This window comes from Podarcis erhardii (assembly GCF_964252035.2).
Source record: "Podarcis erhardii genome assembly, chromosome: 12".
In the NCBI taxonomy this organism is placed as follows: domain Eukaryota; kingdom Metazoa; phylum Chordata; class Lepidosauria; order Squamata; family Lacertidae; genus Podarcis; species Podarcis erhardii.
The window spans coordinates 23910119-23936554 of NC_138513.1; the positions used below are offsets into that span (position 1 = coordinate 23910119).

A 26436-nucleotide genomic window follows, 5' to 3' on the forward strand; every position below is an offset into this window, starting at 1 on the left:
TTCAGGAATGGGGAAACTGTGGCAGGGGGGTATTCCAATGGACTCACCCCCATCCCCTCCCCCTCGCACAAGGGTAATTACATGTGGGTAGGTGGAAAGAATGAGTGAACAGGGCTCAGGGTGCATTGGAGACTGGGGATGGTCTGTAGTTCAGTAAGGTGCATGTTTTGCATATAGAAAGTGGCTAGAGGCAAAGGGCATCTCATTGACCACTGTGAGAGCAAGCTGCTGGATAAGATGGGTCATGGGCCTGATCCAGCAGGCTCTTCTTACGTTCTTATGTTCCAAAGAAGGCAGGGCTCCTGCACCTTTGACAGTTGATGGATCACAGGAAGTGGCTGTGTACTGACCATCTTTCCATCTAGCTCAGTATCATTTAAAGTGACTTGCAGTGTCTCTCCAGGGATTCAGGGAGGGTTTCTCAACCAGGCATATGCAGGGATGCCAGGGATTGACCCTGGAAGCCTCTTAAGGCATAGCAGATGTTCCACCATTGAGCCATGGGCCTCCTTCAGTAAATTCAATAGGTGCCAGTTAACACCTGCTATGACTTCCATTTCTACACAACTATGAATGGTTCAGAAGACCTTTCCTTTTCATCTCACTGCTATAAAAAGCTTTAAGGTCCAAGTCCTGACATTTCCAAAGTGGTTTTTTTTTTTAAGGTGACAGGTGATGTGAAAGACCTCCACCTGAGACCACAAAGAGCCATCAAGAGAGAGTGAAAACTATACTAGGCCAAAGGGACAAATTGAACAGATATCAGGCAGTTTCCTGCGTTCCCTATTTTAACCTTCAACACTAGTAACTAGGGTGGAGGGGCACTAGTGAAATCCATCCATCTAAACTGACATTTAGCAAATTTCCCCCACTTTGACGCATGCCTTTGGTACCAGCAGGCTAAGCAAGCAGGCTTAGGAAGCAGCAAGAACAATGCCGTTAAATACGGTATCCGCCGTTCAATTTTGGTTGAGATCTGTGTCATGTTTCCTCCTGTTGCCACATAAAAGCAGCCCTAATTTGGATATCTCTGGAAGGCGACATTGTGGATTATGCGCGAATACTTTTAAAAGCCAAACTAAATAGACTCCTGAAAGATATATATTTATTTTAGTGGGCTTTTTTTCGCATGCTTGCAAGTGCGCCCTTTGTATACTTTTGTTGTTGAATTTGAAGGAGAGCCATAACTAACATCAACTCCTTCTTTGTTATAGTTTAGTCTAGGAGAAGTGCTTCATGTTGCCACTGGCTCCTCTTCTTGTCTAGTCAAGCCAGGTCTGAGGCAAAGGGTAGCTGGATAGGGTGGTTTTTTCGGGTTTTCGATAGTAACAGTTTTTGAGGAACTCAAACCACAGAATTCTGAAGGAAGCACGGTTGTTGACTCAGATATGACGGCACTTTGCGAGAGTGTTAATATCATAGGAGCAGGAGGGAGGGAGAATGAATTGAGACTGACAGCATAAACACTTAAAAGGTACTTTTGTCATTCTGAGGAGACAGGTGAAACGCCAAATGTCCACTAATTGCGGCGCTCCTAATGAATTGATTGCAAATTAAAATAGAACCATTTGTGGCTTCTGTTATGAAGGCCTGAGCTCATATCATATGAATCAGCAACCATAAAAAAAAAGATAGACGGGCTGTAGTTCAGTGACAGAGCATCTTCTTTGCATGTAGAAAGTCCCAGGTTCATTCGCCGACGTCTCCAGGCAGGTCTGGGGAAGGCTTCTGTCCGAAACCCAGGGAAGCTGCTGCTGCCAATCATTGTACACGCTGAGCTTGATGCACCAGTGGTGGTCTGACTTAAGTGTAAGGCAGCTTCCTGTGTTTCTCTGAGCATGTGCAGAGTGCCTTTCCTTCAAGACTAAGCAACTTTAGCTCTGGAACTATTGGAATTACCGCATAGGCCAAGCCACACGATTTTAGAAGCAACCAACTTTCCCCCCTGCTCACATTAACTTTGAAGTCAGTTCCAAAGAGTTGAAGGCAGCTTAACCCCCAGGCAACTGTGACTAGGACAGCAGCCTGAGCATGAGAAATAACTAAGAGAAAATACCAATACCAGGAGTCTTCCTTACGAAGGTTTCCATTTTTCTCTGCTCTCGTTTTTATCGCATAATCACATTTGCTTCCCTCATACAATCCCTTCCTTTTCTGACTTTGTAACCCTCATGCGCGCTTCATGGAAGTGATTAAAAACATGTTAGAGGCAAAACAGGAATTTAGACTAACATTTCCTGTTGGTACTGGGTTCTGCAATGCTTATTCAGAATTAAGGGCTTTCCTGCAAATTAGTATATAATGGGTTAAATGCATGTTTATGTTGGCATAAAGTCCTCTGGTTTCTTTTCTTTTCTTTTTTATGCAAAGCAAGAGACACTATTCCCCCCCAATCCCAACTTTTAAAGAATCCTTAATAGATATTATAGCGGCGCCATTCACACTTCTGTATAGCAGTTGAAGCCTGTGTCAGCACTTCCATTATGAATCTTGTTTTTGAAGGATTTTATAACCCAGCCATAAAAATTTGCTCTGGGCTAAAAACTCGTTATAGCTCAGGGAGCTGAACTTTCTTTTCTTTTTCCTTTTAACTTAAAAGAACCTCGGATCGTTCAAGTCACACCAACATCTCATTTTAAGAAGCAATGTGAATAAAAATGCTCTGTATATGTGCAACTTTAAAAACGAGCATAGGTTTTTCCCTAGAAAACAAAATACTAATTAGTAACACTATGAAACTCGCTAGCCCATCTTGCCAACACCATTGCTCTAATAAATCCCTAAAACCGTTGAATCATAGAATCATAGAATCATAGAGTTGGAAGAGACCACAAGGGCCATCGAGTCCAACCCCTTGCCAAGCAGGAAACACCATCAGAGCACTCCTGACATATGGTTGTCAAGCCTCTGCTTAAAGACCTCCAAAGAAGGAGACTCCACCACACTCCTTGGCAGCAAATTCCACTGTCGAACACCTCTTACTGTCAGGAAGTTCTTCCTAATGTTTAGGTGGAATCTTCTTTCTTGTAGTTTGGAGCCATTGCTCCGTGTCCGCTTCTCTGGAGCAGCAGAGAACAACCTTTCTCCCTCCTCTATGTGACATCCTTTTATATATTTGAACATGGCTATCATATCACCCCTTAACCTCCTCTTCTCCAGGCTAAACATGCCCAGCTCCCTTAGCCGTTCCTCATAAGGCATCGTTTCCAGGCCTTTGACCATTTTGGTTGCCCTCCTCTGGACATGTTCCAGTTTGTCCGTGTCCTTCTTGTTTTTTTTTTTATAATATTTTTATTAAGTTTATAAAGTACAGAAAAAAGAAATAAAGGCATAGATAGAAAAATACAATAGAGAGATTACAAATTTCCATAATCCTTTTTTCCATCTATTGGACTTCCCCACATCCTCCAAACCCTGCATTCTCTGTAATACAAAGTATCAGCAATTTGTTAACTTATTTCCAGACTTATTGTATCTTTCATTTTATCATGTTTCCTAATTTCAAAGCTGTTATAATCCAAATCTTATATGTTTTAACTTAAACATAATAAAGTTATTTCATTATTCCACCTTTAACTTCTTGTACCTTAATTTCCATTTCATTAGTTTACCAATGCTGAAGCAAGAATTTCTAAAAAGAGCATTTTTTAACATTCATACAACTTATAATGTTTTTTCAAATAGTCTTTGAATTTTTTCCAATCCTCCTCGATTGTTTCTTCTCCCAAGTCTCGGATTCTGCCAGTCATTTCAGCCAGTTCCATATAGTCCATCAACTGCGTCTGCCATTCCTCCAGCGTGGGTAAATCTTGTGTCTTCCAATGCTTAGCAATCAGGATCCTTGCTGCTGTGGTAGCATACATAAAAAAAGTTCTGTCTTTCTTAAGTACTCTCTGGTCCACAATGCCCAGAAGAAAGGCCTCCGGTTTCTTAGGTAAGGTATATCTAAGTACCTTTTTTAGTTCATTATGAATCATCTCCCAAAAGGCCTTCACTTTTGGGCAAGTCCACCAGAGGTGAAAGAATGTCCCTTCCGCCTCTTTACATTTCCAACATTTGTTATCAGACAGGTGATATATCTTAGCAAGTTTGACTGGGGTCATGTACCACCGGTATATCATTTTCATAATATTTTCCTTCAAGGCACTACATGCCGTAAATTTCATTCCGGTGTTCCATAACCTTTCCCAGTCTTCAAACATAATGTTGTGCCCCAAGTCCTGTGCCCATTTTATCATGGCGGATTTGACTGTCTCGTCCTGTGTATTCCATTTAAGCAGCAAATTATACATTCTCGAAAGTAATTTATTTTTTGGCTCTAACAGTTCTGTCTCTAGTTTCGATTTTTCCACCTGGAATCCAACCTTTTTATCCACTTTAAAAACCTCCTGGATTTGAGCATAATGCAACCAATCTCGCACCTTGTTTTTCAATTTTTCCAAGCTCAGCAGCCTCCAATTGTCTCCAATTTTTTCAATTATTTCCCAGTATTTAGGCCAGTAGGCTTCCATGTTAAGTCTCTTACGTGCCTTGGCCTCCACTGGTGAGAGCCACCTCGGAGTCTTACTCTCCAATAAGTCCTTATATTTTGTCCAGACCATCAAAATTGCTCTTCTGACAATATGGTTTTTAAACAATTTGTGAACTTTAACCTTGTCATACCACAAATATGCATGCCACCCAAAAGCATTGTCAAACCCTTCCAGATCTAGGACATCAGTGTTTTCCAATAAGATCCAATCTTTCAACCAGCAGAAGGCTGCAGATTCATAATATAACCTCAAGTCTGGCAGGGCAAATCCCCCTCTTTCTTTCGCATCAGTTAGTATTTTAAACTTTATTCGGGGCTTTTTGCCCTGCCAAACAAACTTGGAAATATCCTTCTGCCACTTTCCAAAACATTCCACTTTGTCCACGATCTGTAGGGCCTGAAACAAAAATAACATTTTCGGCAATACATTCATCTTCATAGCTGCTATCCGGCCCAACAAGGAAAGTTTCAATCTTGACCATATTTCCAAGTCTCTTTTAATTTCTGACCAACATTTCTCATAATTATCTTTAAACAAATTCAAATTTTTGGAGGTCAAGTACACCCCTAGATATTTTACTTTTTAAACCACATTTAATTCTGTTTCTTTCAGGAACTCATCTGTTTCTGTAGTTGTCAAATTTTTTGCTAGAACCTTAGTTTTTTGCTTGTTCAGCTTAAATCCCGCCACCCGACCAAAATCAGAAATTAATTCTAGCACTCTTTTAGTGCTAGAGACTGGCTCCTGTAATGTTAATACCAAGTCATCTGCAAAAGCTTTCAGTTTTGTCCGTGTCCTTCTTGAACTGTGGTGCCCAGAACTGGACACAGTACTCCAGGTGAGGTCTGACCAGAGCAGAATACAGTGGCACTATTACTTCCCTTGATCTAGATGCTATCCTTTTCACATGTACTGCTCTCAAGCCAGGTGTAACTCATCTTGTATTTGTGCCTCTCATTTTTTATTGCCCAAGTGCAATACTTTACATTTCTCCCTGTTAAAATTCATCTTGTTTGTTTTGGCCCAGTTCTCTAATCTGTCAAGGTCGTTTTGAAGTGTGATCCTGTCCTCTGGGGTGTTAGCCATCCCTCCCAGTTTGGTGTCATCTGCAAATTTGATCAGGATGCCCTTGAGTCCATCATCCAAGTCGTTGATAAAGATGTTGAATAAGACCAGGCCCAAGACAGAACCCTGTGGCACCCCACTAGTCACTCTTCTCTAGGATGAAGAGGAACCATTGATGAGCACCCTTTGGGTTCGGTCAGTCAGCCAGTTACAAATTCACTGAGTGGTAGCATAGTCAAGACCACATTTTACCAGCTTCTTTACAAGAATATCATGGGGCACCTTGTCAAATGCCTTGCTGAAATCAAGGTAGGCTACATCCACTGCATTCCCTTCATCTACCAGGCTTGTAATTCTGTCAAAAAACGAGATCAGGTTTGTCTGACATGACTTATTTTTCAGTATTCCATGCTGACTATTGGTGATCACAGCATTCCTTTCTAGGTGCTCACAGACTGTTTGCTTAATGATCTGCTCCAGAATCTTCCCTGGTATTGATGTCAGACTGACTGGGCGGTAATTATTTGGGTCCTCTCTTTTCCCCTTTTTCAAAATAGGGACAATCTTCAATCTACATTTAATCTTCAATCTACATTTAATTTTAGTAAAGTGAGCAGGACTATTAATATTTCTGGTTGATCTGCTTGAACACTTCCGGTTGATTGTGGATGAGGGTCCTGACTCAGCATTTAGTACCAAAACCTGGCTGTACAAGGTGGGAGGAGTTGATCTGACTCAGCTCTGCTCAGCTGGGTATTTGATGCAGGGCCAGCCCAACCTGGAAGTCTGGGGCAGGAGTCACCACCACCCCTAGGAATCCTATCTCCTTTACCTTTTTTGCTCCAGTGCAAGACTTGAGGAATTGTACCGAACACTGGACCAGAAAGACTTGCTGGTATACCACCCAACCTGCTGCCCAGGGGCATCCTTACACGAGGTGGCAGAGGCAGTCTCAGGCATGATGCTGGAGGGATCCCAGCACAATCGTTCTGGGAGGCTTCAACGTTCACGCTGAGGCTACCTTGACTGCACCAACCTGGGACTTCACGACCACCATGGCACCGTTCCTGGACAGGGAGAGCCTTGCCCTGCTGGGTCATGGTAACCTCTAGCCTGGGCTATTGTAATGCATTCTGCATGGGGCTGCCCCTGAGGCTGTTCAGGAAGCTGCAGCCAGTGCAGAATGTGGCAGACATGTTTCTTTGAGGGTGACCTACTTGCCAATCAGAAGGTCGGCGGTTCAAATCCACCTGACGGGGTGAGCTCCCGTTGCTTGGTCCCTGCTCCTGCCAACCTAGCAGTTTGAAAGCACGTCAAAGTGCAAGTAGATAAATAGGTACCGCTCTGGCGGGAAGGTAAACGGCGTTTCTGTGCACTGCTCTGGTTCACCAGAAGCAGCTTAGTCATGCTGGCCACATGACCCGGAAGCTGTACGCCAGCCCCTTCGGCCAATAAAGCGAGATAACCGCTGCAACCCCAGAGTCATCCACAACTAACAGTCAGGGGTCCCTTTACCTTTACCTTTACTGCAAACATATATCACCAATCTGGAAATAACAACACTGGCTATCTGCTACCGAGCCTGGTTCAAGGTACTTGCACTGACTGACAAAGCCATATACAACTTGGGCCTGGACACCTCAAGGAATGCCTTCTCTCATATAGATCTGCCCATTTGTTGAAATCTACCAGCAGAGTTGGTTTGGCTGTGGCATCTTTGGCAACGTGGCAGGCGGGAGCCTTCTCAGTGGCGCCACCCAAACTTTAGTCTCTCTTCCTCTGTGACATGGCAGCACCATGAGACAACAGCCCAGGACCTGGTTATTCACCCAGGCTTTCCATGCGATCTAATGCCAACATTCGTGTTTTTTTAAGTTGGCTAATTGTGATTTATCCTGCCTTTAAAAAAGAATAATTGCACTGTGAATTTTGAAACGGTTTTAGTTGTAGCCCACTTTCAAATTGCTGTTGGTTAGAACTCTCCTAAATTAATAAAGAAGAATGGTAGCAAAGTCTCAACGAGTGTGCAAAAAACTACACTCGGTTCTTTGAATCCAAGACAGTGCATCTTTACCCCTCTTTTTGTTTCATGTAATTATGTGTGTTAGATACATTTATAACACCTAGACTAACTACAATATGAGATTTTCAAATATCATGTAAATTCTGAGTTGGCATAGTGCTATCTTGTTCTCTTTTTTTTTTAGGGCAATGTAATAAATGAGTCTTCTGGCTTTCTTTCTCATTTACTTTTTGCTACACTGTCTAAAACAATTATGTTTTTGTGTTTATGTATAGCAGATAGTTCCCTGTGGTTTCTGGCTACATATTGCATGCAGTCATTGCTCCAGTGAAATAAAAGGCTGTTTTGCCAAAGTCTTAAATAGGACCTGGTTTTTAACCCATCATATTTTATGCTTCTGTTGCAGCCTCTGCACATATTTTAAAAATGGGTGAAGAATTGCAAACTTTCTTCTACTTCCCACCCCAAAGCTAGGCTAAGGCTGCAATCTTGTTCTCATATACTCAGGAGAAAGCACCATTAAACACAATAGAACTTCTTCTGAGTAAACATAAGAATCCAAAATAACCACAAGATAACATCTACTGTAGGTAGGGATAGAGGAGGTATTTTATCCAGACTACATTTAAAACCAAATCTATCAAATTTGCACTTCCTGAAATAATATGCAAACTGAAACTTAGCCATCCTTCAAAATTCACACTTGTCTGAATTTTGTGATGCAGTTCTCCAACCAAGCATTGTTTGCATAAATGCATATATTAGGGGAAAGGCTGCATAAAAATGAAGATATTAGTGGAAGTAACATATAAAACCACACCATATCAGGGAAAGTTACTTTTGTACGTTAGTCAAAATTATATATAAAAATGTATTTGTTAGGAGAAATTCACACTAAAATGCTGGTGAATTTTCATGAGGATTTCTTTTTAAAAAAGAACTGGATTTAAGATTGGAAAAATGAGGAACAAAGAGAACCAGAATTGGCAGGTCATTCCATCCCTAGCAGTAGGGTCACCTGAATGAGCATCAGGAACCTATGTGGCTCTCCCTTCACTTCTGGCCATTGGTCATACAACACAGTAGAAGGAGGAGAAAAGGAGAACCAAAATGACTGTGATCTCCTCTCTTGGTCCCTGTGTATTCATACTAAGCCATGGTTTGACATTGTGCAGGGGTGGGGAAACTTTTTCAAGTGGGGAACCTTTTTCAGCATGAGGGCCACATTCTCTGTGAGTCCTATATGGTGGGTAGGGCCAAAAGCGCAAAAACTGAGTGGAGCAATGGATGTATGAGCAATTCACTTTGTATAGTAGGATATATTCTACGCAGGCAAGCAAGAAGCTTGATCACAGTTCAGGGCTGTTGGGGAGGGCCTTCCAGGAGTGCCAGTCAAGGCCTATAGAGAGGTGGTGTGGCCTAGGACGAGTCCTGAGGGCTGGGCAGAGAGACCTAGAGGGCTACGTTTGGTCTTCAGGGCTGAGGTTCACCATCCCTGACTTAAATTTGTCTACCACCCTTCATCCTCAGATCTCAGGGCGATTCACAACATAAAATTACAATATAAAAACCACAAAATACATAGTAAAAATAAGAGCAACAGCAAACCAAAATGATGTTCCTGAACCTGGTAAAGAAAAGTCTTAGGCAGTTTTTTTTGTAAGATGAAGATGCCACCTCAGTTCTACAGAACCTTTGTCATCTAATAAAATCTCCTCTACTTCCTCTTACAAGCTGAAGACTGGACCTTTTCCACCATGCCTAGGAACATCTTTTTATCCACCCTCACTCTCCATTTTAACATCCATTCTGAGTTCTGAGGAACTCAGAGAAATCTGAGGAAGATTTCTCACTACTTTGTGATGTTTTAGTTGGCTCTAGTAAAGCCATTTAAACCTATTACCCTACTGTTAACTTTTGCACACACCCCTCCCCTCCCATGGACCAGTATGGTTACCTGCTATTTTCTTGTGTGCTTAAATTGAAAGGTCTTTTAACGCTGCCAGAAAATTGGGCCTAGAAGGCTCCCAGTGGGAATAAGGTTCCATTGTTACGGGGTTTCGCCAAGAACGCCACTCTGTACCTTTTCGGAATAGTTGCATCTCACAGATGTTCATAGAAAACAATAATCTGGTTAAATCTTGGAAAGAGCTGCCTTCTTGCTGTATGCTGCTTTTCATTTCATTTTATTGGCTTGTAAACTTCTACACAGAAGGCATTTTATTTTATTGCAGCAGAGGGAAACATAAGGGACCAGAAAACAACCCATCATGTTCAATCATCTCAGGAAGTGGTAAGCATAAGAGAAGAAAGTTGTGTGCTCTCGTGAAGTAGGCATGGATCTTTTCCTCTCCAATGACATCTGCTAGAAATAGCATCCCAGATAGGGATCTTTCCAGCTCCACTTGGAGAGGCCAAGGACTGAACCTGCAACCTTCTGCATGAAAAGCACTTGCTCTACCACTGAGCTACATTCCCGCATCTGTTTTTGGCCCTTAAGATCCTGGCCTAAGGGCCCCTCCAGATGCCCTTTTGATTGAACATTCATGATGATTTGAGCTCATGGTGTTACTGGAGATGCTATTCGCAATCAAGTTTTCAATACCATTTGTACTTGCAGAGGTTTTGGAGCAATCACACTGCTTCATTTGCAATAGGTTCGTGCCCTGTAGTTTCCTGCTTAAATTCTGTAGCTTTCCAAACCACAAATGTTTCACACTTTTTCATGCACTATAGCACAAGTATGTCCCCCACCCCCACAGAAGGCAATAATACAATTAACACTGGGAAAGCGTCGCAGAACAACTGATAAAGCAGTATGATGTGTGGATGATCCAGTATAAAGCCACCACTAATGCGCTATTATCGTGCCAGTGACTTGTTACAGAAAGAGTACACATGGAAGAAACCAAATGAACCCTACTCTAGAAGGGTCCTATGTCTTCATGTTAAAAAACCTAAATACAGTGAAGTAAAGCATGCCTTTTAATAGGCTGAGAACGTTTTTTAAAAGCTTCGGTTGAAACTGGTCTCTGTGTTAAAAGAGCACTTCTTTGTGAAATGCCGTTAAATGCTTTTCCAAGTTCAGTTTTGCAACATACATCCGTCAAAAACGTTTCCTGAAATCTGAACGTGGGGTTTATTTTATTTTGGATCCTAAGTATTTTCTTTTCCGGAATAATAAATATGCACGATATAGGCTACCTTCTGTATAGAGGTTGCATTCTAAGATTACGTAGCTGTCCATTTAGAGAGGATTCAGAAGCGATTCTTTAGAAGGAAGCAAACCACTCGACCCTGCCAACGTTGCTATGACTTTCATAGGAATATTTCCTTTCTTTCCTGAAGACTTTGTTTAATTCAGTTGGAGATATTTAAATCCTTGTGGGATTAACGCTGCCAATATGCTTTTGTAAGCTCCTCCCAGGGAACTGACAGAGGAAGAAAAGCAGCAGATTCTCCACTCAGAAGAGTTCCTTATATTTTTTGACCGGACGATACGTGTGATTGAGAGAGCGCTAGCTGAAGATTCTGACATTTTCTTTGACTATGGTGGCAGAGATGTGGAAGAGAAAGATGGGTCAGTCTTTATTTTATTATTTTCAACATGATAAAAGGCAAACAAACAAATGGATACTATTTGTGTTAGAGTGGGAGGGAAGAGCCTTTTTCAGTCCTAGGCACACACATTCCCTCATGCGCAGCCTTCCTGGGGGGAACCATATGCTAGTAGTGGGTGTGGCCAGAGATGAACGTGGGTGTGGCCAATGTCAAAAGTATGATATTGTCCTGCCATGTAAAAGCCAGAGGTTCCTTCACATGCACATCCACATCTTGCCATCCATCTAGGCAGGCAAGAGGCATTCTCATAATTCAAGAATAGGTTACAGCCAGGCAAAAGCAGTCAGGGAGGGTTCAGAGTAGGGCCTTTGAAGGGCATGGCCTGAGGTGAGTCTTGAAGATCAGATGGAGAGCCATCAAGGGCTGCATTCGGACTCCAGGCCTGACCTTGCCCATTTCCGTGGCAGAGTGTCAAACTCCAGTAATTTATACATTTTAAAGACCGATAATTAGATTAAGTGGTGAAATGCATTCTTCTATATCGAACCCTTGTGTTTATTATCCATGTATTTATGACATTTCTATAAACCACCTTCCTGCCAAGGCGCCCAAGATGTTTTATGGTTGAAAACGTTGTGGCGGTGCAGTATTGTATGCACAACAGATAGCTGCTATAATGTGTGAGAGTGTGTATAATATGATTCATCTGTTCACCCTTAAAGTTCCTCTTCCGGAGATAGTTGGCTTAATGTGAAGCTTCTAGTTACAGACAAAAAAAATTAATCCTTTAAGGTGGGCTTGGCTCCACATTGGAGGTGGTTTCTACGGCCCTGGGTTTAGCTCCAAAATATGCAGTGGAATACCAACATTCCACTCCAGAGGGGCAGCGGGAAATATTTTTACTGCCCTCTGCTACCTGCTGGAGGTGGTATGTTTTCAAGCTTCATTCATGAAGCCTACAGTATGGAATGTCTTGTTAGGTTGACTCTTACTCACAATTAAAGTCAGGTGCAACAAACTAAAAAAAGAGACAACTATGCAGGTGCTTTGAAGTGTCCAGTGTCGCTTCAGGCCTTCTGCCACATGGGTCAATTATACGCCTTGAATAATGTATGTGGATTTGCACTGGGGACAACATGAGGTATTGGTCAGGCACAGCATTGACACAGTAGGCATACACTGACACAGGGATGGATTTACTATGTTAAAGAGGAAATATTTTTTGCCGTTCCATTTTTACTTCAGACAAAATAGTTTTCAGGGTGGGCTGGAGAGAAGACACAGTCTTAAGATGTCCCAAGACACTAACTAGCTAACGAAACATAGTAGGGGAAATAAATGATTGGAAATCTTTTAAAACAATTGGCATTGTGCAAAGTGAGACCTGGGCAAAGTGCCCTGTGTTGGGTCCCTTCTTACGTTTGATCCACCATTTTTATTTCCCACGATGCCCTGGGGGACCTGACATTATGCGTTTTCCAGGGCGTTGTGGAAAATCAAAATGGAGGTCTGCAGAACCAGCTGCCAAGTGTTGAGAGCCCAGGGAAAGAGTCATCTGTGGTGGGCACAAACTGGGTCACTGGAGCCTCAGCACCTACCTTAGCATGCCAGCTGCTGACGCCAAGGCTGGAATTGTAAACCAACCACAACTTTAAGTGTAACTCTTTTTCAAACCCATACAGAGATGTCCAAGCTGGAGCTAACCTTTCCTTTAACCGTCAGTTCTACGATGAGCACTGGTCTAAGCACCGGGTTGTCACTTGCATGGATTGGTCCCTTCAGGTAAGATTTGTGTTTACAAAAGCACACCAACTTTGGATATACATAATTTGGCAGAGTCTGAAAACGAAACGAAACAGTGCTACTAGTTCCAAGCTCTTAGACTTGTTTCTTGAACCACTTTCCCCGATACCACAAATGCTGCATGGCAAGCTGCTGTCTGAGGGAGATTTGTTATATGCCATAATATTCAATGGCCCAAGATTGGCGGCAAAATAAAACATGTCACTGCACTTGCCACAAGCCAAAGTCGCTCTGCAATTTGTATATATACCATGTGACTTTGATAAAGGAACCTTGCCTCAGTGGTAGAATACATCCCCTGCATGTGGATGGTTCCAGATTCAACTCCTGGTATTATATCTCCATTTTTAAAAGACTGATAAACTGGGTAGTATGCTATGTGAAAGACCTCTGTCAGGGAGCCGCCATCAGTCGAAGGCTCCATCTACTCTATACAATTAAAGCAGTATCGTACCACTTCAAACAGTCATGGCTTCTCCCAAAGAATCCTGTGCTTTGTTAAGGGTGCTGAGCATTGCTAGGAGATCCTTATTCCCTGCGTGAGCTACAGTTGTCAGAGTGATCAATTGTTAAATCACTCTGGGAACTATAGCACTGTGAAGGGAATACGGGTCTCCTAACAACTCTCTCAGCATCCTTAAGAAGCTACACTTCCCAGGATTCTCTGGGGGAAGCCATGACTGTTTAAATTGGTATTCAGGCACATGCCAGGGAAATAAGGCTTGTGGAATCACAGTGAATTAAGGTGCTCTGTCACCCTAGTGCAACAAATCCACTTTTAAAAGGAAATGGACTTTCTCTGGTTAGAAAAGTCATGGGGGAATGCATTGAAAAGTGTGGGATGAACAAATGAGTAATGGGAAGGTGTATAAACAGCCCACAATCAAACCAGGGTGAATGCAGGATGAATGTTCATTGTCATATAACCTCCCTTCAAAGAAATTGGAACGAATGCTTAATAGATATAATCTAACCTCCATGTAAGCTTTGTGCAAGCGTATCAGGATGAATGCTCAATAAATACGTTGTCCGAACCTCCAACTTATAGCTTGCTTGAGGAAGATAATGCAGACCTTGGAGTAATATGCTTATGAGATATGACCACAGCTATATTTAAAGGGAATTTTTTTAAGCATCTATGCGTCTTAATCAAATCCATTTTGCAACAGGTATGCGTTGGCACGTGGGTGGTCAGTAAGCATATGTGGATTTGTTCAGAACTGGGAAAGCAGCCTGAGGAAACACTTATCTCAGGCTGTTCAAGGAGCTGGAAATTACATGGAATTCTTATCTGATAGGTTTTTAACAAGCAGCATTTACTGTATTCCCGGGACAGCGAGATAAAGTCAACTGGAAGGCAACTGCCAAAAAATGTAATTGTTCGTGCCCCCAGGTGCACAAGCATGTTTCTGTCTCCTGTTGCTTTGTTCTGGGGTGGCCCCAGCTCAACTTCTCTCCTCCGAAGCTTTATTCCTCTTGGATGTACACCTTAACTGCTCTCAGTGTCACTGTGCATTACGTCAAAGGGAGTGCTTTGACCTCTGACCTCTGGAGTGCAAAAGACAGCTAAGTAGGACAGAGGCATCAGAGCACACTGTGATAACATTACACTGTACAGTGCACAGTTTATCAAAGGCATGCTGGAATTCACACAAATCAAGCCGAATGGAATTCTGCTAGAAAGGGTGTGTGTGTGTGTGTGAGAGAGAGAGAGAGAGAGAGAGAGCGCAACAGACAGAGCATCACCATGATGGCGATGAATGGTGGATAGAATTATGCTTCTACTGTAACTTTAGGAAAGTTGTAAAATTTAATTTTGCCTTAATTGAAGTTGTTTGTCTCCTCACTTTCCGTTTGGAAAGATAGCACAACCAAATTTTGTGTGATGGTTCATGAGATCAAGAAGCAGGTTTATTTCAATGTTTGGATAAAATTGGGTGCCATTTTGAATCAATATGGTGGACTGAACCTTTCAAAACTGCCCATTTCAGTCACAGTTTTCAAAACCACACTTTTTACTTTAAATAATTCCCAAGCAACCCTGGGCTGCTAACATCAGATCAATTGCCCCCAATATTGTTACTGCCTGGAACCAGGTTAGCCCTTTGAGGCCCACCTACATAGGAGAGGGCCCATCACATAACATTTTGCCAAAGGCCCCCTTATCTTTGGAGCCAGTCTGGCTTGTTCACATGAGGAAATTATAGGTACTGACCTTGTTGAAGGATGTCGTGCAACCCTATCTGTATACTACAATAGTTCCTGCTCAAATGTTATTTAATGCTTGAGTGATAAGCACAAATTAAACAACTAAAGCTTTTCCTGTCATGAAGGCTAGCTTTCTGTTTGTTGTGCAGCTGTCAAAGGCAGAAGAGCTCTGCCATAAAAAAGTTGGCAATCCTGATATGAAATGAAAGGCATAGCTTAGACATTACGATTCCATTAGCTTTTGTTAACATTAAAAACAGATGTCCAATACTGCTGAAATGTGAGGAGCAAACTGTTTTTTAAAACACACACACACACAAAAGACCCACCTAGCCTTTATCCTGGCCTGCTGCCTGCAACCCACCTCCACCCCACGCCAGGTAGTCTCCCCATGGGATTCAAGATGCACCTTTGAGGAGACATGTAGAAACAGTCATTTCAGTTATTAGTTAGTATTTTTATGTTTATTTTATAAATCGTTTTATGCTGTCTTTATAACTGATACTTTATATGAGTTGGTGATAGATAAATGTTTTTATAAGTCAATAAAGATGGATGAATGGCGTTCTCCCCCACAATCCTGCCTACGGAGTCCTACCTTTTATGTGCCTCCAGTGGCTTTTAAATGGTACTAGATCTTCAGCTACTTGTTTTTTTAAAAAACCATCCATTGTTTTTATTATGGTTTTTAAACTTGCACTTGTATTGTTTTATTTCCCAGTGTGCATCTGACGTTTCTGCTGCTGTTCATCTTATGATTTCAGTATATTTTTGCCCATGCTTTTTATTGTAAGCCATGTTGTTGTTGTTTGTATGTCTGTGGTCTGTCTGAAAAGGCGAGTTTCAAACATTTTAAATGAAAAAAAAATAATGATAAAACACGTTTATTTTATACTCTTATCTTGAGAGTGGAATTACTCCCCCCCCCTCTCTCTCTCTCTCTCTCTCACACACACACATGCACTTACCTAAGCATAAGCCCCATTGAGTTTGGTGGCTGTTACTCCTAGGTAAGCATCAAAGGATCAAAATAGACTCTAGGGTCTGTAGAAAATGCAACTTGAAAAAAGAGACATTGCACATACTTTTGTTAACCAAGTAATCTTTATTTATTTATTTATAAAATAGACTCCCGGGCAGATAACAATGCAGATAATAAATTAAAACTTGGTATAATACAATATCTTGTAAGATTGACCACTGTTAGTTATGAGAGTAGAGTAGATTTCCTGCAATGGGATTTTTCCAGCTGCATTTCCCCTGTAGATAAAATGGTCAAAATGCATTTCAGAAATACTAAACACGCTTTCTCTCTTTCTCTCTTACTCATTTTGGGTGACCCACTGGCATTTGTTGTCCTCTTTCTATCTTCTATTTTGTTTCGAACTCCTCTGATTTTTCTCAGGAGCTAAAACTTTGTTCCCCCTTGCATGCTGAAATCCAATAGCATATTCTTTATCTGCACAGTACCCGGAGCTTATGGTTGCTTCCTACAACAACAACGAAGATGCTCCACATGAACCTGATGGCGTGGCCTTGGTCTGGAACATGAAATTTAAGAAAACAACCCCCGAGTATGTTTTTCATTGTCAGGTAAGATAATAAAGATAATCTCAAAGACTAACAAATTTATTATGGCATAAGTCAACCTTTGCCGACTTGGTGCACTCCAGATGTTTCGGACTGCAACTTCCATTAACCCCTTAGTGGTCTGCAACCCATTAGTGGTGGTAGAACATCTGCTTTGCGTGCAGACAGTGCCAGGTTCAATCTCCAACATCTTCAGATATGGTTAAGAATGCCCCCTGCCTAGACCTCTAGAGTGTCACTGCCAGTCAATGTAGACAACATTTACTGTATTTTTCGCTCCATAGGGCGCACCAGACTATAGGGTGCACCTAGTTTTTAGGGGGGGGGAATAAAGAAAAAAATCCCCCCAGCCCCAAAGAGCAAAGAAGCCAAGACAGCGAGTGGGATCCATCTTGCTGGCTGTCTTGGCTTCCTCTTTAGCCACGCGCAACCTCTCCAGCCAGGTGAGGCTGCGCGCGGCTTTGGCAAAAGCCAAGACAGCGAGCGGGATGGATCCCACTCGCTGTCTTCGCTTCATTTTTAGCCACGGGGCTGGGGCAGGGGAAGCCCAAGCTTCCCCCGTCCCCAGCCCCCAGAACAGATCCGGGAGTGGCAGCAAGGTTGCGCGCAGCCTTGCTGCCGCTCCTGGAGCTTGCGGGGCTGGGGGCGCGTGCCGAAGGCTTGCGGATAGCTGCCTGAAGCCCAGGGAGTGCAGCGGGAGTTGGCGCTGTGCTCCCCCGGCTTCAGGCTGCAGGCTGCTATCCGCAAGCCTTCGGAGCGCGGGGGGAACTCCTGCTGTGCTCCGAAGGCTTGCGGATAGCTGCCTGAAGCCTGGAGAACGAGAGGGGTCGGTGCGCATTGACCCCTCTTGCTCTCCAGGCTTCAGCGAAAGCAACGCGAAGCCTCCAGAGCATGGAGGGAGCGCTCCCTCTGCACTTCGGAGGCTACGCGTTGATATCACTGAAGCCAAGGAGCCTGCATTCGCTCCATAGGACGCACACACATTTCCCCTCAATTTTGGAGGGGGGAAAGTGCATACTATAGAGCGAAAAATACGGTAACTCAATGGACTGATAGTCTGAGTATACAGCAACTTCCTATGTTTGGAGGAAGGGTCATAGCTCTGTGGCAGAGCAGAATCCTTGCATCTCCAGGTAGATGGACAAATGTTCTGACTCATTATAAGACGGCTTCCTGTGTTTCGAGCATGTGTGAGAGGGCATCAGGTTGGAGAAGGCTGACATAAGCTTTCATGGATTAGCACCCACTTCCTCAGATGCATGAAGTTTTATCTTGAGTTAATAATGTTAATTATGTCATGATCACTGCCTGTACTTTTCTGCATTTCATTTCCCTCCGACCTCTGTGTCCCAGCCATGTGTATATCTCTGTGTGATATACTCATGGCCCCAGAATAAAGACGGTCAACATCGAGGTCAGAAGGAAATGGAAATGCAGAAAAAAATACAGACAGTGATAACTGCTTTATCATCAGTCGTTGCTCGCAAGGGTTGGTGGATAACACAGGTTTTGCTGCAACAGTCTTAACACAGCTACCCTTCTGGAAAAAGGTAAAGCGGTTTGTTTTGTACTGTGCTGAAGACTCCTGTGTGACTCAACTGCCCACCATTCGGAAGAGGTTCAGGTTAAAAATATAGCCTTTTGGAAAGAGCACAAGGAAGCACGCTAATGTTTATAGAATGCGTGCAATCTTTTAAAACAACAACATAGCCCAGTTGGAGACTGTGTGTCATTTTCTGTCTATTTTAAACAATCCTCAAGAGAGTTCGTTTATAAAAACCTCACACTTATGAAGTAAGTGTGGTGTACCACTTCCTCCTCCAGCTGGCAACATGTGCTTTCCCACCCACGTAAATTTCCTTCTGCCCTCTATATTCCAGAGCAGCCGGCGCTCCATTTTAACATCGTTTGCAGTGATATTGCAGCCATTCACCGGCACAGAGAGCGCTTGTGGATAGCAGCTTTGCCGATAGCATGGTAGAAACGAGGTCAAGGTGACAATTCCCACCGATTCCGGCTTGATTAGCCGTTGCGGTGCAGATGTCACATCGCTGTCACTCAGTACTTTGTCATGAACAGCTGAGGCAGGAAATCAAGAGGCGTGTCTCCAACATGAAGGGTGTGTCTCCATGAGTCATTTCCCACACGACCCTGAGGACAGGTAGCCCAATCCACATCTGAAACCAGGTGGATCCCTCTTTGGGGCTCACCTTCTAGATTCTGTAATAACTGGTTGAGTGCCTCATAGGATGGGGAACCTATGTTCTTCTAGACAAAAGGAAGCACTTCTTGGTTAAACTATAGAATTCATTCCCACAAGAAGCAGTGGTGGGCACCAACTTGGATGGCTTTGGAGGAAGATTAGACATATCCAAGGGGGATAAGACTATCAATGGCTACGACCTTGATGGCTTTGTTCTACATCTACTGGGGTTTCTGTTATGCAAGCATAAATCCTTGCGTTAACAGAATGAGAGGACTGGACCATTCAGTGTTTATATGCCACCTGAGGCAGCTCACACAAACAATTAAAAACATAAAATACAACTGAAACAATGCTATTACAATTGCAAAACTAAAAGCAAGGGCTGTAGCTCAGTGGAAGAGTATGTGCTTTGCACATAGAAGGTCCCAGGTTTGATCCCCAGCATCTCCAGGTAGATTTGAGAGAGATCTTGCCTAAAACCCTGGAGAACCACTGTTGGTCAGTGTAGACCATACAGAGCTGGATGCACCAATGGTCTGACCCTGTATAAGGCAGCTTCCTATTTTCTTAGATGAACGGCAGCCTAAAAACAGTATACAGTATAGGCTAGCACAATTCAGATACTAAAAAGCAAAAACCAGCAGCAGTTTAACCAGTTAAAATACCCGATGGGTATTGAAACAATAAGGTTTTCAAGGTCTGTTTAAAAGTTGATAACGATGTGAGAAGGAGTTCCACAAATATGGGGCCACTGCTGAAAAGGCTATATCTCTCTAGCACCTACTATTCTGATAGCTTTGGTAGTACAATAGCTTTGTAAACAAGCATTTTGGTTTCCTTGCAAATGGCCTGGTCCTCAAACAACTCTGCACTTCAATCAGGAGAAAGTTCCACTCGCTGAGCTCAGGCGATGCTGGATTTTGGCATCAATGTTGTGCCTTGTGGAAAGATAACTGCCCATGTAAGACAAGTGATTGATACTTTCCAACGTTACACCGTTGAGTTGGATTTGTGGTGTTGCAGAGGGGTTGTTTTGTGCTTGTTGGTGCAGCGCTTTGGTTTTTTGGATGTTGAGTGATAGGCCAAGCTTTTCTTAGGTTTTGTGAAGATATTTAGGATGGTTTGGAGGTCATCCTCTGAGTGTGCACACAACTACGTTGTCATCAACATACTGAAGCTCTATGATGGAAATTACGGTAACCTTGCTCTTTGCTTTCAGCCTACTCAGATTAAAGAGCTTTCCATCTGTCTGATATATGATTTCTACTCTGGTGGGGATTTTCCCTTCGACAAAGTGTAGGATCATCGCAATGAAAATAATAAATAGAGTTGGGGTGATAACACAACCCTGTTTTAACAGCTGATCGCACTATGAATGGTTCACTTTGAGAGCCATTGTTATCTACTGCATGCTTGTGAAACATGGACCACTTATAAATGCCATCTCCAACTCCTTTAAAGATTCCATCAACGGTGCCTCCAAAAATTTTTACACATCACTTGGGAAGGTAGGCAAACCAATGCCAGTGTACTGGAAGAAGCAAAGATCACCAGTGTCAAAGCAATGATTCTCTAACATCAACTTCATTGGACTGGTCATGTTGTTTGGATGCCTGATTATCATCTTCCAAAGCAACTACTCTATTCCAAACTTTAAAATGGAAAGCCTAATGCAACAAAAGAGGTTTAAAGACTCTCTCAAGGCAAATAAAAAAAAATGTAGTATAAACATTACAATTGGAGAACAGCCTTTACCAAAGGTGTCATGGACTTTGAAGATGCTCGAACTCAGGACGAAAGGGAGAAAAATGCTAAGAGAAAGGTACATTGTCATGGGCTTTGAAGAAACTCGAACTCAGGATGCAAGGGAGAAACGTGCTAAGAGGAAGACATGCTTGGCAAATCTACACCGTGTTCAACTCCTGCCCAGAAACCAATGTCCCCACTGTGGAAGGATGTATGGGTCCAGAATTGGCCTCCTTGATCACTTACGAACTCACTATTAAGACTGTGTTCATGGAAGACAATCTTACTTGGTTACAAGTGATCGCCAAAGAAGAAGACTACTTTGATACATCTTATGGCAGTGAGTCCAAGAAGAAATTCTTTCCAAAAGAAATTGGGCACCAATAAAACTTGGCACTTTTTGAGAAAAAGCAGTTGTTGTCTCTTGTTTTTACCATCCTTCAAATAACCCCTAATGCCAAACTATTTAGGGCTTTCAAGGTCAATACCAATATGTCTATTTAAAATCAAAGTTTTGTTTAATCTAGTTAAGCATGCTGAGGCTAAAAATAAGGAAGGATTCAGTGAATGTCGAATCATGTGAGGACTTTCACATCTGCCACGAGAGTCAGCATTTTTGTTATGTTTCTGATGGAGATCCACTAAAATTACATCCAGTTTGAAACCACAAACAACCTGAATCTGGATTTAAGAATGTGCTAAAGGCGTACGAGTGCAGGAAATGCCATGACACTCTTTCTTTAAAAATCCCCACAGATATTTTAAGTGCTCTTCCCCAGTGCATTGTTAGCCTTGCTAGCTGGAACCATGCTTGAGCTACCGTCTTTATGGGGTAGAGGGTGAGGAGAATAGTGGAGCAGAATAGCGGCCAGATAGAATTTCTTTTTCCTGACTGGTTAATCATAGCTCATGTGATCAAAAGTAGTCACCCTTGGCTGGAGAGCTTACTCTAAATAAAAGCTGACTTACCTCAGAGTCTGGAAGGCAAGTAGGCCATGCTCAAGATTATAATGATGTCATTCTTTGATTACTTCGTGGAAACCAGCTATGTTATTATTTAGTCTCATTTCATATATAATATATATTAAAATCTGCAAAGGAAATGTTCCCTAACCTGCACTTCCAGTGTTCACAGTTTTATTTATCAACCGTTTCCAGTTTTCAAAAACAATAGCCATTGGTGGGGTCTAGATAAATGCATTTCATCGAGCTTGAAGAAACGCAAACAAAAGCATGGTTTTAACTGCTTCTTTCCAAGAATTGAAAGTGCGCTGCAGTCCTGGGCAAGTTGACTCAGAAGTAAACCACATTGAGGCAATTGGGCTAATTCCCAGATAAGGATGGATGAACCTGTCAATTTCATTTTCTCTCATTTTCCCAAGCTTCAGTTTGACACATTTCTGAATGTGTGTGTGTGTGTGTGTGTGTGTGTGTGTGTGTTTAGATACCTCACAAAAAATAAATCACCAGCATTTTAGTGGGCATTTCTCTTAATTTACAAATTTATATGCAGTTTTGCCTAATATATCCAGTTTTCCAGTGAGGCTGATAGCGAGTTGTAGTTCGACAACATCTGGAATGAGGTTAGGGTGTTAAAGGTTAAAGATAGCACTTTGAACTGAGCCTTGGAACTATGTGGTAACTACTGCAGAACTTTAAAGACCAGCAGTCCTCATTTCTATCATGTGGCTCAGTTAAAAAGCATGGCTGCTGCATTCTGGACCAGTTACCTCTTGTTTCCAGATCTATGCTGTAAAACTGACTGGGGCCATTTCCAGGCTGTCACTGTTTTGCGGGTATGATTCAGTCATAAACTGGCAAATTTAGGTTGCACAATCAAATTGGATTTGGCATTCTTTGGCATCAAACCCACTTCAAAAAAACAACAACACAAAAAACCACCCAGAAAATGTTTGTGGTATGAATGAATGCTTGGTAAACAGTGACACTGTACAATCTCCACACAAATTATATGCAAAGAATAAATCAGATTGAATGCTTAATCAACCCGTCACCTGGAAGAGCCCTGGTTCCCACATTCTTATGTAACAGTTTCCATGGGTCATTCTTTGTGGAAGAAAAAAATGTTACATCAGGACCAAACCAGGATCTTTGATTGCTGTCATGAGGACAGCCACAATTGGCTAGACTACAGTGACAGGTGGAAAGTCTTGCTTTTGGGGAAGGACTAGACTAGATGGGACCCAGCTCTATGAATCTGTGAAATGCAGAAGTGGCCCTGGGCAACCTAGAACTATAGACTGACAGCCATGCTTGGTAGATGGCTCCTACATGGCAGTGTGATGTTGGGTTCTGAAGATGTTTCTCTTTTCTTTCTAAAGCATCGCCATCCAGTCATACTCACCATGGTAGGCTCCATGTCATTGCTAACCTGTCAATTTCTGTGTGGTATATGGCCTTAGGTTTTCTATTTTAATTTCAATAAAAGCTGCCCAGGCTTGGAAAATACTGTGGCTTGGTTCTAAAAATCAGCCCCTTAACCACACTATAGAATGTTTCTCTCCCCTATGCCTCCTACCCCCAAGTTTTCTGTAGTGGCTTCCATACGCTGTCATTAAATTATGGATCTGACCACCCTTTGTTGCTTATTCTGGTGTGGTCTTTCCCTTTTCAACTGGGTGGATGGAATCAGAAATGCCTATCTTAGAATTAAACACACTGAAGTTAACTAAAAATCTGTATTTAGTGGCCAATGTTGGCTGGAGTTGCTTTCCTCCCCTGATTTTCATTTCTCCTTTGCTGTTTTCTTTTCCTAAGTAAAGATATGTTGATATATACAGTGCTCCAGTGGCCTGTTTTCTGAGGCTGCCAGAATTCCAGATTCTTGAGAGCACGTCTGACACATCGCTACGATGGCAATATGGGCAATATTGTGTTTTACCAAAAAGTCTCTCTGTGTGTGCAGCAGCTATTGATTCTCCCAGACCTTAGTTTAGGTGTCCTCTTTTCATTCTTTTCCAATCCAACTTCCTTAATACTCACCTCCTTCTTCTTTGCCCATCCATCTACCAATACTTAGTATAAATATCAGAGAATCGATTCTCTGAAGTTCACATGCCAAGTCCTGTAAAGTAATGCAGGAATGTCTCCTAGGTGCTAAAAGGTCACACTGATGCTCATCAACTGGATAAAGATCCTAGGACCATACCCTAGTAATGAAGGACAATGTTGAAAGTCGTGCAGGTTTCCCTTTCGTTTCACTGATGGTGAAGGAACTTGTAATTAAGTGGCAAACATTCTGTGTCCTTTATATGAACGATGGACACTAACTCTCCCACCTCCTCCTCCTTCATTTCAAGCGCATAATTCATTATATCATAGTATTCTATTATTTGAAAAAGGGATAGTGAACAGTCTTGGGAGGGATGTAAAGGACATCATCACTTTTTTCCAAGGCTTTTCCTTTCTTTCATATTTACTCGAGTCCCAGGTGGCATCCTTGCATCCCTTTACTTTTTCTGAGCCTGTTTTTCCATTCCATCAAACTCTAGCAAGCAGGCAGCCTTCTATTTCTGTTTTCTAATAAAGCATTGCATAAGTCTGAAGCTGTATCTTCACCTCCACCCAGCTCATAAATGATGACTAATAGCGAAAACAAAACAAAAAGTGGCTGCAGTTGAAATACTGGGAATGGACACACAAAGTTGTGTGAAGGCTGTAGTGGACAATCCTTAAGCTACACACAAAGCTTTTGTCCAGCAGCAATCAGATGCCCATACGAACCCCCCCCCCACTTTGCATTTTAGCTGTTTATCATATGCGTCTCTTGATTCCTCTGAGACTGAAACTTCATATTCACTTATTAGCTGAAGCATTAAGAAAATGCTTTCCTTGGCTGGAAAAGTTTAGGCACTTGCTGGTTTAAACTGTGGGGGCAGGGAAGTGGAAATTCAGCTATGTTATTTTATGAGTTATAAAACCATTACTTGTAATACATATTTTCTTATAGCATCTTGAAGGGTATTTAAAAAAAAGTATTCCATCTGACCTGGCTCAAATAATTATTTCACCTTCCAGGCTAAGCATGAAGTATCTTCTATTAACACACACACTATCTCTCTTACGTGTGTTCTTAATCCTTGTTTTTATGGTAACTTGGGGATATCTCTTTTCCCAGTGGGTGAGATAGGGAAGAATTAGACTTAACAGAGGTATCGCTTGCATCCATCCTCTTCATATGTTATGCAGATGTAAAATGTGTGTGTGTGTGTGACACAATAAAGTCATAATATAAAACCACAAAGTACGTTATCAAAATAAAAACAAGAACAACCCAATAGCACCCCCCAACACATTTTAAAAGGGCATAGGTTCAATCTCCAGTTATAAAGATTGTATAGCAGGTGATGTGAAAGGGACCTTTGCCTGAGACCATTGGGAGCAACTGCCAGACAGAGTGGACAGTACTACAGGTTACATGGACCAGTAGGTATGATTTGGCATCAGGAGCTTCCTGATTTGTTATGGTGGCCTCTTGAGTGGCTTACACTGCAGTTTTGTGGGGCAGGGGAGGTGTGGGATCGTGTGGGTCCACTGTGGCATCCCAAGCCTTGCTGTTCCACACCCACCAGGACAGAAAATGGATATGTGTCTGAGAGAGTTTTATATTTTGCTATACCAGCTCCAAAAATCCAAGGATTGGGCCCCTTTTGGAAAGCACAGGCCTTTGGACCTAGTGTAACCAAAGCCACTGGCCTCCCATGCTGGAACAACTCATTTTGGGCCTTTGTGCTAGCTTCCACTGGTGAAGTAGCTTCAGGTCAGCAGGGAGAAGCTTCCTCTAACCAGTGGTGGTGCTCTCCACTCACAGAAGCGACTATGTGCCATTCTACCATCAACACTGAAGGAAGGCTCTATATCTCTTTTCAGTTCCAGTCCCAAGACTGCCAGTTTCTTTTGGCTGTCCCCGCCCCCCATTTCACACACACCTTGATGATGTCACCTCCAGCCAAGGGAGAGAGTGGAAAAAACTTGCCCCCTTCCATAACGATCACCAGCCATTAGCTCCTATGGCAACAAATCACCTGTACTTGCTCTTTAGTGAGAAGGTGGTCTCCTGGCTGTGCCGTGGTTTAAATCTACCGTGGACATGCTCCCCCCCCCCCGCCAGTGCTGATTGGCATGGCCAAGCCCCAGCTAGAAGGGCACCCATCTCAGGCCCCATGCTGGATCACCACGGGCCCCGAGGCCTGGCCGCAACGCCACCCACCCAATAAGTTAAGCGGACTTGTCTTTCGAAATTGGTCAGACTACCTAACCTGTCCATATATTTTATTTATTTACTCAGCAAGGTTTATATACTGCTTAATCAAAAACTGCCCTTCGGTAGTTTACATAATAGTATAAAATACAGTGGTACCTCAGGTTAAGTACTTAATTTCTTCCGGAGTTCCGTACTTAACCTGAAACTGTTCTTAACCTGAAGCACCACTTTAGCTAATGGGGCCTCCTGCTGCCGCCGCACCGCCGGAGCACGATTTCTGTTCTCATCCTGAAGTAAAGTTCTTAACCTGAAGCACTATTTCTGGGTTAGTGGAGTCTGTAACCTGAAGCGTATGTAACCTGAAGCATATGTAACCTGAGGTACCACTGTAGTCATTAAAATGAAATAATGATAAAAACAGACCTTGAAAACAGCAGACATTAAAATGGTCAAAATACAGATAAAATCAACAGTTGTA

General features: G+C 42.5%; 1 protein-coding gene across 7 annotated transcripts in view; it reads left to right on the forward strand.

Moving 5' to 3' along the window:
- Window positions 1-26436, forward strand: part of DYNC1I1 (dynein cytoplasmic 1 intermediate chain 1) — a 201890-nt gene that overhangs the window by 84014 nt on the left and 91440 nt on the right. For all 7 annotated transcript variants that reach the window (XM_081882077.1, XM_081882078.1, XM_081882073.1 and 4 more), the window contains 3 exons: window positions 11038-11200; window positions 12864-12963; window positions 16660-16785. In XM_081882077.1, the coding sequence (XP_081738203.1) occupies window positions 11038-11200; window positions 12864-12963; window positions 16660-16785 (389 nt within the window). The remainder of the gene's footprint in view (window positions 1-11037; window positions 11201-12863; window positions 12964-16659; window positions 16786-26436) is intronic.